This window comes from Thermobia domestica, chromosome 12 (genome assembly GCF_964235325.1).
Source record: "Thermobia domestica chromosome 12, izTheDome1.hap1.1, whole genome shotgun sequence".
Classification (NCBI taxonomy): Eukaryota; Metazoa; Arthropoda; class Insecta; order Zygentoma; family Lepismatidae; genus Thermobia; species Thermobia domestica.
Genome location: NC_137465.1, coordinates 71,479,355 through 71,495,149, shown reverse-complemented (window position 1 = coordinate 71,495,149; position 15,795 = coordinate 71,479,355). Strand labels below are relative to the sequence as shown.

Here is a 15,795-nt window from a genome sequence, read left to right as displayed (position 1 = left end):
ACACATCTTCACGAGAAAGAAAGAATGAAATCTTAAACTCTCTACTACTCCATTACAAAATTCATTCTGCTTTGCCGTCAGGTGGCTTCACATCTAAATTATCGTAAAAATAAAAATGAAAGTAATCTCGTTTATGATCGCATCACGAGAAAATAGTTGAATGATTTAAAATGAATTTCTGAATGTAGTGAGTATTTATCTCGAATTAGGATTTTATCATGTTACTTTCTTAAAATGCATGTCCTAAGGGGGAAGTGGGGGATTCAAAATTTATACCGGGGCCGCGGTGGCTCAGTGATAGAGCGTTCACCTCTGGTGCTTGGGGTCCCGGGTTCGATCCCAGCCCCCGCCAAGTGAACTTTGTGGTGGACAGACACGTGTGCGTGGGTTTCCTCGGGGTTCCTCCCACTTTCTTTCATTCCACCATGTCATTCATTACTCATCATCACCGTCTCCTTTAGCCTAACCGGCATAACCGTGGGACGTAAAACTCAAAGATTTCATTTCATTTTTTTTTTTTTTTTTTTTCAAAATTTATACCAAAAAAGAATGTTACAAGTCCTTGCATTAGAAAGACGAAACTCCTTATTAAAAATAAGTGGACACGTATCCCAGCGTTTAAGAAAATTATACTTTCAGGGATTGGGAGGTTAATTTCTATAGTTGTTTCTTCCCACACAAATCGACGTTGGCTGTCTCATTACGAGAAGACTGTTGAACTGTTGGAAATGAGATTTTAAACATAGCACGTACCTCGAACTGAGCGTGTTCTAATATATTTTAGTTTACCACTTTGTATCATAAAAAGGCGAAAGTGAGGAAAAGGTTAAGTCATTTAAAATTAGTTTAGCACTTGGGTTCACCTGGGTTTTTCCATTATACCTTGAATGAAATGCGTATCTTAAGAGGGTGTTCAAATATACCTTTCAAGTATTTTCCATAAACTTATTCTTACCATGCGAATATGAGGTATCTGCGGTATTTAGAGTAGTATATTATAAAAATGAAATCGACGGTACCTTTCATCATAATGAAAGAACAAGTAAATCATTTTAAATGTGCTTTTGAACATAGTTAATACCTACCGCTGGATTTTTATTTTATCACTTTCATTAAAATGCGTATCATAAATTGGAGAGATTGAGCTTAAAATGTATGCTAAAAATAATCTCAAGACTTCTTATGTTAGAAAGATTTGGTGTATACATTCCGTATAAAAATAAGTAGACACGTACCCCAGTGTTTTCAGAAATTCCATTTTAAAGATTAGGGCGACAAATTTTGAAAATTTTTTCTCAATATGAAAAAAAAAAAAAACATTGTCTCTGTCATCATCACGGCTAATGGCTGAACTGTGAAATGGTTGTGGCCGAGTTGGCTGACTTTTTATCATGTTACTTTCATTAAAATGCGTATTCTAAAGGGGAAAGGGTTTAAATTGTGCACAAAATATAACGGGTGCACCATATGAATACATTTTTGAACATAATTAGCATTTGGATCGAGCTGAGTTTTTATAAATTAATTTCAACTCAAATACATATCCTAATACAGATTTATTATTTTATATGAACTTAACCGTCCCGTGCGAAGAACAGACAGTTCAGTTACAATAGAGAATGGAACTTCCGGTCTGTTCTGTAAATGTATGTAGTGACAGATCCAAAAATTCTGGCAACACTGACAGATCATGGAACTGCACTCTGAATAGAACGATACACAGCCTGTCCAGTATTTTTTTTTTTTTTTTTTTTTTTTTTTTGTCACGAAAGCACCATTGTCATCTATGGAGAAGTATATGTACTAAGTAGCAACACATTTCAACTGTATTCCGTCAAAGTTGCAAAGTACTTGCAGCAACATTCGATGCGTACGGATCTTGTGACTGACAGTATCTGCTGAACGTCGGTTGGAAAGGGAGCAGTGGAGCAACTGCCAACATTAAATTTTGTTTTAAATTGGGTAAAAGTGCAACACAAATGTTTAAAATGATTCAAACTGTTGACGGTAGTGAGGCATTGAGCCATTAGAATGTGTTTAGGTGGTATGCATGATCTCGTGATGCTCAGGAGTGTGTTACAGACGATTCACGACAAGGACCAGTAATGACTATGCGAATGACGAAAACGTCCAAACAGTTCTGGAGATTGTACGCAAGTGTCGTTGTGCATCTGCAAGGTTCATCGAAGATCTCACTGAAATTCCGAAGTCCACTGTCCATCCCATTCTAGCAGAAAATTTAGCCAAACAAGATTTCTGTGCGCGGTTTGTACCTCACACATTCAGTAGAACATTGCAGATAGGTTAAATAAGCAGCTGATGTGGATCCAGAATTCATGTCAAGCGTTGTAATAGATAATGAAACATAGGCTTTCAGTACGGATCACTCACAAAGCGATTAGACTCGGAAATGAAGGATGAAGACTTCAAAATCGAAGAAAGTGTTCATGCAGAAGAGCCGAATCAAAACGCTACTCACTTTCTTCCGATTCCAAAGGCATTATCCACAAAGAATTCACTCCAGAAAGCTACACTGTGAACGTTAGTATTACGTGAGTGTTTCGTAATGTTTATTAGCCAGGATTCGTCGAGTTGTACCTGAATATCGGCAACAAGGCTCATGGTTCCTATTGCACGATAATGCATCCGTGCACAAGAGCAGGATATTATGCCAGTTTGTGGCAGAAAACGGAATTGTGGAGATCTGTTACCCCTTTCCTATATTCTCTAGATCGGCGTTTCCCAACCGGTGTGCCGCGGCACACTGCCGCGAATGGGCCGCTGCTGTGCCGCGAGGAGATCGAAACAAAATTATTAATTCTATAGCAATCAAATTGCAAGACATTGGAAAAAATGTATACTTGTATTTCACATTACTGTGAACCTCTACTATAAATCTACAATTTTAAGTTTTATGCTGGGTTACTTTTCTTCACATTTTTAATGTTGAAAAAAGTATTTGTTATCATTGGTATGACCATTATCGCTTCTTTATTGTTGCAGACTATTTCGTAACTTAAAATTTTAAAATATCATTCAATCCTTTTGCAAAGCAAACATGCATACAAATTACCTACATTTGTGTTTTGAAAGTAAAAGAGATTTGTTTGTTCGTTCCTTATTTAATGATCTTCGTTCTTAGTGAAAGGTTAGATACAGTTTTCGAAAAAGAAAGTGTATTTTTAAAAACCTGAGTCATTCTTATTTCATTGCAATAGAATGAAAAATAAACATAATGATTTACCACGGGGGAAAACCAGTGATCGAGCTTTCTTCTCTGTGAAAAGAATATCAGTAATCACAGAAAAAAATACCACTGTATTTTATATTTACAAATAATAATAATAATAATAATAATAATAATAATAATAATAATAATAGTAATAATAGTAATAATAATAATAATAATAATAATAATAATAATAATAATAATAATAATATCTGTATGAGTGTGCCGCGAGAATTTAAGTTACACCTGTAGTGTGCCGCAAGTTGAGAAAGGTTGGGAAACGCTGCTCTAGATTTTGCTCCATGCGATCTCTGGCTATTTCGAAACTGAAATTGGCGTTGAAAGGAAGTAGTTTCGATAGTATTCCAGGCATCCAAAAGGCTTCGACCACAATTTTGGAGATAATTCCAAAACAAGTGTACCAAGACTACTTCACCAATTTCTACAACCGCTTCAATTCATGTATCAACTTACGAGGTTCTATTTGAATAAACATTTCAGATAAGTGGTATTGTAACTTAAAAAAAAAAAAAAAAAAAAGTTGCAGTCCACAGTTCTCATTAGTCACTATTTTTCATTGGACAGCCTGGTGACGCAACATACTCATATTTCATCGCATTATGCTGATGACATCACTTCGAAATTAAATTGTCGAAAAGATATTAATATTTTTTAAAAAAATCATTAACGTTGATTAAAAATAAATCAAAATTAAGTGAACCAGATTCGAACCCCAAATTCTTTCGTATCTCATTTTTGAATCATGTCTAGACGAAGCTGTATTAACAGTTTCAAACTTCTTTTACTTATTTTCTTTTATTTAGTTTTATTTGACAATTAATTTAAAAGAGAAATTTTTCCAATAATCCAATTATGCTTTGCATTGGAGATTTCGTGATTAGTTTCTGTTGGGGACAGATGGTTCCTGTTGCACGCGAAATTCACTATCAAAAGTTAATTGAAAGTTACGAATCATGCGAATGTAGCTTCGTTGCGGTTATGTATTGCTTTGGACAGCACTTCTGATTGTTTTCGGCTAAGTGAAGTTGCAAATTTTGATGCAGGCTGTCTCCATAGCCTATATAAACACATGATAATGTTAAGTCAAAGAAACAAAAAACAATACTCTATTCATAATAGAGAATTCGTACGCATCGTGAAAATCTTGAATTTTATTTTTTCTTCCAATTACTAGAAATGTCATGGATTTTTTCTTTTTTACTTTTTTTTTATACCTGAAAACTTTGTTTTCAAGTTAAGATTTCTATATTTTGGTTTTCTTGTATACGTGTTAAACACTAGCAGTGATTTTGGAATGTAACTATTATCAGCCTCGTTGTGGTTCGACCACCATTGAGTTGTTTTTTCTGTTCTTTATTCATTTAAAACCCGTCGTTCCAGAGGGAGTACAAATCAACTTTGAACAAGAAGGTCAGTATAAAGTTGTTTTTCTGTACGTATGCTTCCTTGCTGTAAGGTTTATATAAAAGTAATTTGTGTGTTGTTTTTTGGTAGCATTTTTTATTACTTCGAGAAAGTATAATTCACCACCGTGCTATTTTTACTGCTTGAAAATAGGCGAAATTTCTCAATACCACAAGTTTATTTATTTATTTTTATTTTATTTTATAAACTCTTTTGTATTACCACATGATGCCAAACAATATTTTAATAAAAGGTACATGCAGTAGTAAAAATGTCTGATAGTTATCACTTGCTGTACCTACATTAAACTATCGTAAGGAATACCTAGGCAAAATTATTTTTGAAATATCTTATAGATAATGCTTGGAAACTTATAGAAACAATATGATTTTTCGTACGAACACTATAATAAAAATAAATTTGAATCATATTCTTTCGACTTGTTTTCGAAATTCTGATACAGATACAGACTTTTAATTAAGTGAGCTTAAGGAACTCTTGGTTATGTTACCACCTAGTAGCAGAGTTGTGATCATTTCAAGAAAAAAACATTGTCTGACGAAGTAGCGGATATAAAATTACAAACTCTCTCAACAATATTGTGAATTAGAACTAGGTTATTAATGGTAATGGAACTGAAACTATTTTGGATTCCGTTACCAGAACCTAAATAAATGTTTTAATTCGGTACGGTTTTGGAAGCAGAACCGAAATATATTTCAACGTAATGGTTCTGTTAAGAGATCAGAAAAAAATATTCGACAAGACAACCATAATACATTCATCATATCGATTTTCTTCACGAAACTAAAATCCAAAGTCACATTAAGTTATGTTTTGAAACGGTGTAATTTAAATAGGTTTCCTATTCTTTTGCTAATTATTAATAGTAATTTTAGGTAGTGCAGTAATATTATTCTATTGTTCATTGAATATTAAAATCAAATATAAAGAATGTATTCATAGTTGGTCATTTTGAATTCAAAGAATATTCTGAGAAAATCCAGCGAATGTGAAAAAGAAATATCCAGGGAGAATTCGGGAACCTGTAGGCTGCCAAATCTCAGGATAGTTTTGGATATTAACAACGAAGCGAGCGTGTGCGTGATGCCACATGTTTATGGTTCTTCGAAATTTTTATTTCTTTGTCGGTTTCTGTTTTACAGTCAAAGTGGAATGCTACATTATAAATTTATATAATTGTGTATTATCTCGATTCCATATCAGAAGGGTCCGGACAAAACGGCCCCACGTTGGGACTATGGTCAAAAGAGGGCCCAGTTTTAAAAAGACTACATCTCAGAAAAGACCTGATCAAATAGATCCTACGTCAAAAGAGCTTGAGGTCAAAGTATCGAAAGCACATACAAGTAAAAAGCAAGAGAAATATACATTTACTCATAATGTATATTTTATGTTGTAAGTATTTACATGCGGCTCTGTATATGTGCATGTTCTACTTTTGTTGTTTGTGCAGCTGAACTAATTGGGAATTAAATTGCTGGCCTTTCGGCAGCTGTGGCTATATTACCCCGTCAAGTATGAGGGATGACATCCCTTAGCAATCACATTGCCCGGGGAATTGGGAAGGAAGGAAGCGGTCTGAGATTATTATGTTGAGTATAACCCTAGCATTTGCGTGGTGTAAATGACAAAACTCAGGAAAACCTCACTCATGGCTGATCTGAAGAAGCTGTTACGCAATTTCGACCGAATGTCCTTACCGGGCATTGAACCCGGGACCGGTCTTACCAAAGGCGCAACTGAACTAATATTTAAAGGAATAAAACATGTATGCTCTTTAGTATATTTAGTTTTATTTCACTAAAACATATTCCACCAAAAGATAGATGAGAGCATGCAGTAGATTTGAAACAATTCGTATTTATTGCAGATCGTAAATTGTATCACAAATTGCGTGTTGTTCGTAAAGTGGAATATTGTACAAATTGCGAGAACTATATTAGCTGATAATTCCTTAAATAGATGAGAGGAACAAGTTTTTCACACATTACGAAATACCAAAGCATGGATTTTAAAATACTGTGTCAGTGTAGAGAAGTATCGAAAAAATATTCTCAAAGTTATCCGTAGAGATCGAAGCCCATCATGAAACATTTATGGACCAAGTCTCAGCTTTGTACGTCAACTTCGACTCCCAAAACCGAAGTAGGCTCATATCTTGCAAATCGTTCGAGATATCGTAAAAGTAATCGAAGAAGTACCCCTATCAAATTCTGTAAAGTTTAAACATGTATTAATTTTCAGTCCCGTACGGCAATTTTGATTCATTATGATTTTGCCTAACTTCGACCAGTCAACCATGGTATGTAGCAAACGAACAAGGCAACAAACTCACGGACCCTGAGAGGTTAAACCGCAAACAAATTCAAGTTCAGCCATGATGTTCTGTCAACACAAATAAAATAGTTATTGTCCGCAGAATACCTTGTTTTCTACTTATATACATTTTTGATACTTTGATCTTAAGTTATCAACTTATGGTTCTTTTGATGCAGGGCGTTTTAACCTAGAATATTGTGACACGGGATCTTCTTGATCGGGTCCCTTTGAGTGACAACCTTCTTGACGCGGGGACTTCTGGACCGAGCTCTTTCGACCGTTTTGGCGCCTCTTTTGACCTAGACTCTTCTGACCCAGAGCATTTGACGTGCGGGGTCGTTTTGATGTAGGGCTCTTCTGACGCGGGATCGTTTTTGAACCTGGCCCCTTTGATTGGCCGTTTCGACCAGAATCTTTTTGACTGCAGTTCTGTTCTTGCCCTTCTAACATGGAATCCGCCGATTGTTATGGCAGTTATTGGAGAAATGTGTCACAAACGTGTGCATATTAAGATACAAATGCGGAATACGTCCCGAAAGGCTTAGAAGGTAGGAAGGAAAATATTTTGATCAAAAACCAGAACTTTAAAAGTTCCCTTTAAAACTTCGAGTATTTTTTTAAATAACATATACAGGCTGTCCTATTAATGCGTACAAAAAATTTAAGGGTAGATAGCTGATGTCAAACCAAGAAATAATTCCTCTTGCAACTTTGGCCAAAAGTCCATAGTTTCGGAGATATAGGGTGCCGAAAGCTTGGGAAAATGAACTTCAGAGATCTATATCTTCACTATCCTAAACGATAGAGCAAAGGCGGTATGGTCAAGTCAAAGACCTCGAATGTGCTCTATCTAAAAATGGTTACGCCGCAATCGTAAAACCCGTGCGCAAGTGATTTCCCAAAGGAAATAGGAATCTTCGTCAATTCTCTTGAGAAAGAGAGGTCTAAATTACGTGGTTCGAAGACTATAAAAACAGCAAACGGTGATTCGTTGTCGGCAATGTGATATCTTCAACGAATTCAACATGGCGCGGGAATTTTGTAAGTAGCTATGTGGGATTGCATAACTGCAACATCAGTAAGAGGTAAAAACACATGCTTTAGTTACCATAAATGAGAGAGGCGGGCCATTCGAGATGAATAGCTGCAGCACAGTGCGAGTATACCTACAATAGGAGTTGGCGTGGGAACATGAATGAAAAGAGGGCACAGTAACCACAAACATAGGGAATATGAGAAACTATTAAAAATAACATGCACATGAGGAAAAGTGCATACTAATCAGCATGCAAATTGTACAGCAGGGGTGTGCAACTTGGAACAGTGGGCGGGCCAATCACAGAGCGCTAAATGGCGTCGTGGGCCTCAATGTAGGTATATCATTTTTACGACAATTGAATAGTTTAGTATTAAATGATGTAACATGTTTATTGTAATTTACATCACAATAACACGAAACAACTATTATACTGGTAACCAAAATATTAACTCACTAAAGAGGAGCAGAATAATGTATTTAGAACTTTGTCGGTACATCTAGCAATCCTTATACAGAGTGAAATTTCCCCCAAGTACCTGCGCTTCCCAAGTGCTTGTCTTCAGGGCGTTACCACTTTTCGCACTGTGTGATCGATGGAAGATTTCCAGTTCACTCTTAACAGGTTTTGTAAGAAAGAAAAATTATAATTATTATTGTATTCAATAACTTACCAGCGGGCCAGAAGACAGGGTTAGGCGGGCCGCATTATGGCCTGTGGGCCGGCAGTTGTACAGATGAACCAAAATAACGTTAAATTGGGGTTGATGTAACAAATGGGTGGATAAAAATAAAAAGGAAGCTTGCTTTCTTCGTATGCAGAGAGAAAGAGTTGAGTTGGATTGATTTTATTTAGCGTCCCTTTCAGCAGTGAGGCTATGTGAGACGTGGACCTACTGATTAACGTGGAATCCAAACCACATGAGCTTCCGCCGGGAATCAAACCCGGGTCTCCCACGCCAAAGGCGCGTACGCTAACCGCTTAGCCACAAGGGAGCTCTATGTTGAGAGAGAAATCGTCCAGGCAACCCAGAAGATAGTGGCACCGAAATACCAATTGATTTCGTTCGAATTAAAAAAAAGAAGAAAGAAAAGGAAGCATTGATATGAGAACACCTTTCCTAGAACACTCATTTGCTTGTAATGTGGTACTGAAAATAACTTGCTAGGAAAGGCAACGAAACTAACGAAATTGTGAAATAATAATAATAATAATAATAATAATAATAATAATAATAATAATAATAATAATAATAATAATAATAGCCTTTTGCTTACTTCCATTACACACAACCTTATACACACACAGAGAGCGTCTGTTCCAGCCAAGATTCGAATACGGGGCTCTGTGATTGGAAGTCGGGTAACGTAAAACTTTCTATCACACAGACTAATATTCAACCACGCGGGACTCTCATAAATGTATAGTTGTGTTTAATTGGGGTGGTGTCTTAGACCTCTTTTAACTTTTGTTGGATTCAAGTACACAAGCAGTTAACCTGTGACGTGCAACTTACAAGAAGACCGAGGTGGCAGAATTTGTTTTGAAAGAAACAGATTGCAATCGTATATTGTTGTTACACGCGCCTAGAACGGAAGCCCTGTATGTCTGTAAGACATTAGTGAAATAGGTTATCTTTAACATGAAACACAAAATGTTCCTGACACTCACTGAATCATGTGCGTAATAAGTAATATTTTGGCCCAATTAGAGTGCAATGCTGTGGTTTTCATTGTGTGAGTGGTGTACTATTTAAATTTTGTGATTCGAACGAAAGGGTAGTGACGTATTCAGTGCTACAAGATGAATGAGTACTCGTTTAGGGAGCTAGCCGATATGCATCTAATTTATGGACGTGCTGAAGGTAACTCGTTGGCAGCATAACGCTTATACCGTGAGACGTTCCCAAACCGTCGGGTTCCAAATGATCGGACATTTGTTTCCATTGATAGATGTCTCAGGGAAACAGGTAGTTTCCATGGAAACGCGGATCGTGGAAGACCACGTAAAGTGCTTCAACCTGCCGACGAGGAAAGGATTCTTAACAAAGTAACACGGCAGCCAGAAATCAGCACACGTCAAGCAGCTACAACAGAAGGCGTATCCCACAATATTATTTGGCGTTTGTTTCGTGAACAGCTATTATATCCATGGCACTTACAACGTGTACATGCTCTTGAAATGAGAGATTATTCCCCACGACAAAGATTTTGTCTGTGGATACTGAGGAAGTGCACGCGCAACCCAGTTTTTCCATCCTTCATTCTTTTCACAGATGAAGCTGGCTTTAGAGAGACGGCGTCGTAAACCTACTCAATTGCCATTTCTGGGCTGAGGAAAATCCGCATCAAATTGTCGTTGCTTGCCACCAGAGACAATTTAGCGTAAACGTGTGGGCAGGCATAATCGAAAACCAACTTTTAGGGCCATATTTCTTCCCAGGGCGTTTAACTGGCGAGCTGTATCTCAATTTTCTACAGCATGAACTTCCACAACTTCTAGAGGATGTATCTCTGGAAGTAAGACGTTCCATGTGGTTCATGCACGATGGGGCTCCTCCTCATTTTCAGAGGCAAGTTCGCGAACATCTTGATGTTACATTTCCAAACAGATGGATAGGAAGGGATAGTTGATATGCATGGCCTGCTCATTCTCCCGATTTAAATCCATTGGATTTTTATTAGTGGGGACATGTTAAGGAAGTAGTTTACGCAAGGGAAATTCATGATATAGACGATCTGAAACAACCTATCCAGGCTACTTTCCAGTCGATTCGTAATACACGCGAAGTACTCGATAATGTTCGTCAGTCATTGCTGCGTCGGGCCCATGTGTGTGAGCGAGTTGGTGGAGGACATATTGAGAACTTACCACGAGTACACAGGAACGACTAAGGCGGATATGGGAAACATGGAACATCAATTTGGCAAATAGAACCTACTTATGGTGAGTACAATGCAGCAAGTCTATCCATATTTATTTCGTTTCTTTTGCCACATACTGGATACACGTTTCTTTTCATTTTTGTATTTACTACGGTGTTCATGTGCATGTTCTTTTTAATAGTTTCTCATATTCCCTATGTTTTTGGTTACTGCATCCTCTTTTCATTCATGTTCCCACGCCAATTCCTGTTGCAGGTATACACACACTGCTGCTGCTAATCACCTCGAATGACCCGCTTCTCTCATTTATGGTAACTAAAGCATATGTTTTTTTACCTCTTACTGATGTTGCAGTTATGGAACCCCACATAGCTACTTACAAAATTCCCGCGCCATGTTGAATTCGTTGAAGATATTACATTGCCGACAACGAATCTCTGTTTGCTGTTTTTATAGTCTACGAACCACGCAATTTAGACCTCTTTCTCAAGAGAATTGACGAAGATTCCCCACTTCCTTTGGGGAATCCCTTGCGCACGGATTTCACGATTGTAGCATAAGTATTTGTGGATAGAGCACATTCGATGTCTTTGACTTGACCATACCGCCTTTGCTCTATCGTTTAGGATAGTGAAGATATAGATCTCTAAAGTTCATTTTCCCACGCTTTCGGCACCCTATATCTCCGAAACTATGGACTTTTGGCTAAAGTTGAAGGGGATTTTTTTTTTCTTAGTTTCACATCAGCTATCTACCCTTAAATTTTTTGTACGCATTAATAGGACAGCCTGTAGACAGTTTATCAGTTATAATTTGGTTAATGGTAAGAGTACCGAAAGCGTAAATGTGTTCCATTGGATTTTCCGAGAAACACGCGGAATTGAAAGAGATTTTTTTTCTGATAGAAACGTTTCTGGCTCTGGAACTCGAACCCATTTTAATATTAGTAATAAATAATAATAAATATCAGTTCTAATTCTGGAACCGAAACCCTTTTTCTGAGAATACCCGGAACTAAAATATATTTTTCTAATATCGGTGCCAGAACCGAATCCCCCCCCCCTCCCGAAAATATCAGTTCCAGAACGGAAATTTATTTTTCTGATAATATATGTTCCAGGGCCGAAATAAATTTTCTGAAAATGTCGGTTTTGGTTCCAGAACCGAGACCCAGTAGAACCCATTTACACTTATCGATTCCGCTACCTTTAACAACCCTAATTACAACAGAATCTTTTCATATAAGCAATTCAATAATAGAAATTAAAAGCCCATCGACCTAGGTTAAAATTTAGGGTAAAATCAAGTATTGGATAAAGATGGAATCTCAGTGCAGTAAGTGTTTTTACAATTCATTATTTATTATTGTTGTATAATTTAAAATTTTGTTTGCTTTATCTTTAACCTTTTCTTTGATGGAATTTCTTATAAAATTAACAAAATACGCATAAAAATGATTATGATAACTAATGAATGTAAAAGATGTCATCAAACCATCACAAAATAGAAAAGGTTAGAAATTTGAAAATTAGGTTGTTGCGCGTTGCTATAAGCTAAATACAAGTATAAGTCAGTAATACGAAAATAGTATCTTATAAATAATAATGGATGTTTCTGTATGAGGGGGGGGGGAGGTTGTCCAATATGCCAATCTACACCATTGACTTGGCATACTTTAAGGTGATTTTATGAAAGAAACCGTAGGCTATATAGTTCTCAGTCAGTATCCTACGGGGACGGAGGAGGAGGCCTCAGAGAGAAAGAGATGGTTAAAATTTATTTTAAAAATAGAATACCTCACGAATTTGTTTTGTTAGGAAGATAAAACTTGATGCGTATCTCCATTTCTGAAAACAAGTTGACATTCACATATGATTTACAATCCAGAAAAAATACTGTAGTGGTAAGACACCCCTAGACGAATTAATATCGAAAATGGCTGATATTGGTGTCGAATCCATAATTTTCGGAGTTGCTGAGATGAACAGTTACACTTCCGGCACCTTTGAGGGAGCTTTCACAAAATATGTAAATTAATTCATGAATAGTTGATTTACTCACTTTTTTTTCTGAAACGATTCTGAAATTGGTCGTTTGCTACATTGTGCGACTTCATTTCGAAATATACTTCTAACAAAAACACACGCTTCTCGTGAAAAACTCTTCCTTATTAACTAACATAATTGAAATGATCATCACACCGCACGCACTTTTTCTCTTTGTCACGACTACTAGGACCAACCCATAGTACTATCTACTGTGCAGGTCTGCATTCAAGACCGTGCAAGAGCACTTCCGACCAGTATTACTGCATTATGGCACATCGTGCTAAAAATAAAATATTACAAAGTTCGAGTTCGGGAACTTTTCGATCACTCTGTGTATATACTAGCTTGAAATGCTCGTTCCTTGCACGGGGAGAATAGGTTTATGGACAGTATTTAAATTCCTTCCCTTCTTAGAATACGCATTCCAATGATGGAAAGCGATGATAATCCGTAATGTCACCCTTTCGCCCCCCCCCCCCACAACAATAGGGAATGAATTTCGACATAAACGGCATCTGGAGTATCACTATTCATCTCAGCGACCTTAAAAGCTATGGATTAGACGCAGTATTTCTCATTTTCGATTATTTTTACATATCCCGCTCCTACCTTCTCACCCCTCGTTACCCTCCATGCTGGAAATGTGATTTAAAAAAAACAAAACAACAAAAAAAAAAAAAAAGCTAGGCTTGGGTCAAGTCAGACATCAAAAATCTTGAAAACTGGTCTAGTGACCTAGGAGGAATTTGCTGACAGACCGTGTCATGTTCATTTATATTTATATAGATAGAAAATGCCACCCTCTTCCCCTTAAAAGTAAACTTTTCAAAAACGCTGGGACGTGTTCTCTTATTTTTAATGGAGAGTTTATATATGGAGTGTAATCTTTTTAACTTGACGGGCTCCGTAAATACTGTATTTTTGGCATAAATTTTGAATTTCCTGTTTCTCCTTTAGGATACACCTTTTAATCAAAGTAGCTTAATAAAAATTTAAGCTAGCCCAGGGTTAACTCATGTACCAAAAATTATCAAAATCAGTTAACTGTTCTAGGAGTTAGCGGGCAGACATCGATACTCATTTATATGTACAAAGTGGATAATCTATTTTGATACGTCCTTGTAAATTTTAACTAACAGACAAAAAACATTGAAGTTTTGTACCATATAAATATCGGTAGAGGGACATTGATACACTGCTATATAACCAGATTAGCAGTTTTGCTAACCTGACATAAATTTATATATTTTTAAACGGCACTACCTCAGATTATCGCATATTTCAAATTAACATGATAAACGAAAACTGACAATATCAGATTTGTTATTCAGCGTTGCAAACTATGGACTCTACAGTATTATGAACATCCAAATTTTAGTGGCCTCTGTAGCAGAAACAACGCAAGTGAGATGGGGAAACTGCACATCCAGAGTACTTTAGTGTTTAATACTATGGTGTTGATATGCCAGATTTTGAATGAATAGGAGCAAAGATACAAGGAATTGAAAGTTTGATTTTTTTAAAGAATCTATTTCGAGCAATCGCTTAGGTAAGTGCCTCACCTAACTGCATAGATGGCGTCTAATAGATGTGAAGATTAAAATGCCACTTACAGTAACTTCGTATCTCAAACCGTTCAGGAGATATGCTAAATACTGGTATAGTTTGCAACACTAACATTATGTAATTCCGAGAACTTATTGTAATTACATCTACCGAAAAGTATTGTTGTAATGTGATAGAAGGAAAGTAAAGCAAAAAGTGTTTTAAAAGGTTCTCACAAATATGCCATTTTACGTAATATATCAAATTTAACCTAAAAAAAAAAAAAAAAAAAAAAAAAAAAAAACTCCGGAATGATTTGGATATCAAATTTCTGTAAACGGCATTATAATCTTTATGCCTATTAAAAGTAATCTCAATTGGATGTAATTCATGTTTAAACAGGTTAATCAAAAAGTCTTGATGGAAATTTGTTTTGAGATTTATGTCTGTATTTTATTGCAGGTTACATTTTAAGCGAACCTTTTTGGAAATTACCTTCAAAAAGATATTACCCTGATTATTACAAGGAAATCAAGAATCCTATCTCTCTGACCCAAATCAAGACAAAACTAAAGGTAATTGACTTTCATATTTTCGCCTGTAGGTAGAAACCTTTCTTTTATTGATATTGATTCTGAATGCAATGTGTTAGAACATGCATTTCCTTCACTGAACTATTTTATACATATTTTGTAGTTATGATACAAATGTTGGTTATTAAAATTACAAGACATTCACTAAGCAAATACGTGTTAAAATTCTCTCATCAGCAGTTTAACCTACAATAGCCTGATGAATAAATTAAATAAAGGAAGAAATTTTCTCCTCCATTAAATTACAAGATGCATCCTCCAAGAAAGGCTTTTTTTTTCCAAGATAAAAACAAAAGATTTCTCTTGTTGTGTACGTTTTCTTCTTTTTTTTTTATTATTTTAATGCAGTTTATTGATTAAAGTTTGTCAGTACAAAGTCTATATGAAATGGGGCTTCCTAGTTAAGATGCGATTCGAAGCACTACGCCTTATTTTATTATTAATATTATCCAAGGCTTAATTACTTACCAAAATTCGAATCCGGGACACCCGCGTTAGTCAGTAAATCATGAGGAGACACACTGGATGTTAATGTTCTTGTTTTTGACTGCTTTGATTATTCCTCCGAGCTCAGTATTTTTTTCTTTTTTTTCGAAACGTGTAAAGATGAAAATTAAACTTCCTTACAATCATCTGAATAATAATCAATATCTGTTTCGTCGGCCTTTTTTAATTACATAGTACGTCCCG

General features: G+C 36.1%; 1 protein-coding gene across 5 annotated transcripts in view; it reads left to right on the top strand.

Moving 5' to 3' along the window:
• Nucleotides 1-15,795, top strand: part of polybromo (protein) — a 251,788-nt gene that overhangs the window by 79,938 nt on the left and 156,055 nt on the right. For all 5 annotated transcript variants that reach the window (XM_081733781.1, XM_081733778.1, XM_081733782.1 and 2 more), the window contains one exon: nucleotides 14,975-15,087. In XM_081733781.1, the coding sequence (XP_081589907.1) occupies nucleotides 14,975-15,087 (113 nt within the window). The remainder of the gene's footprint in view (nucleotides 1-14,974; nucleotides 15,088-15,795) is intronic.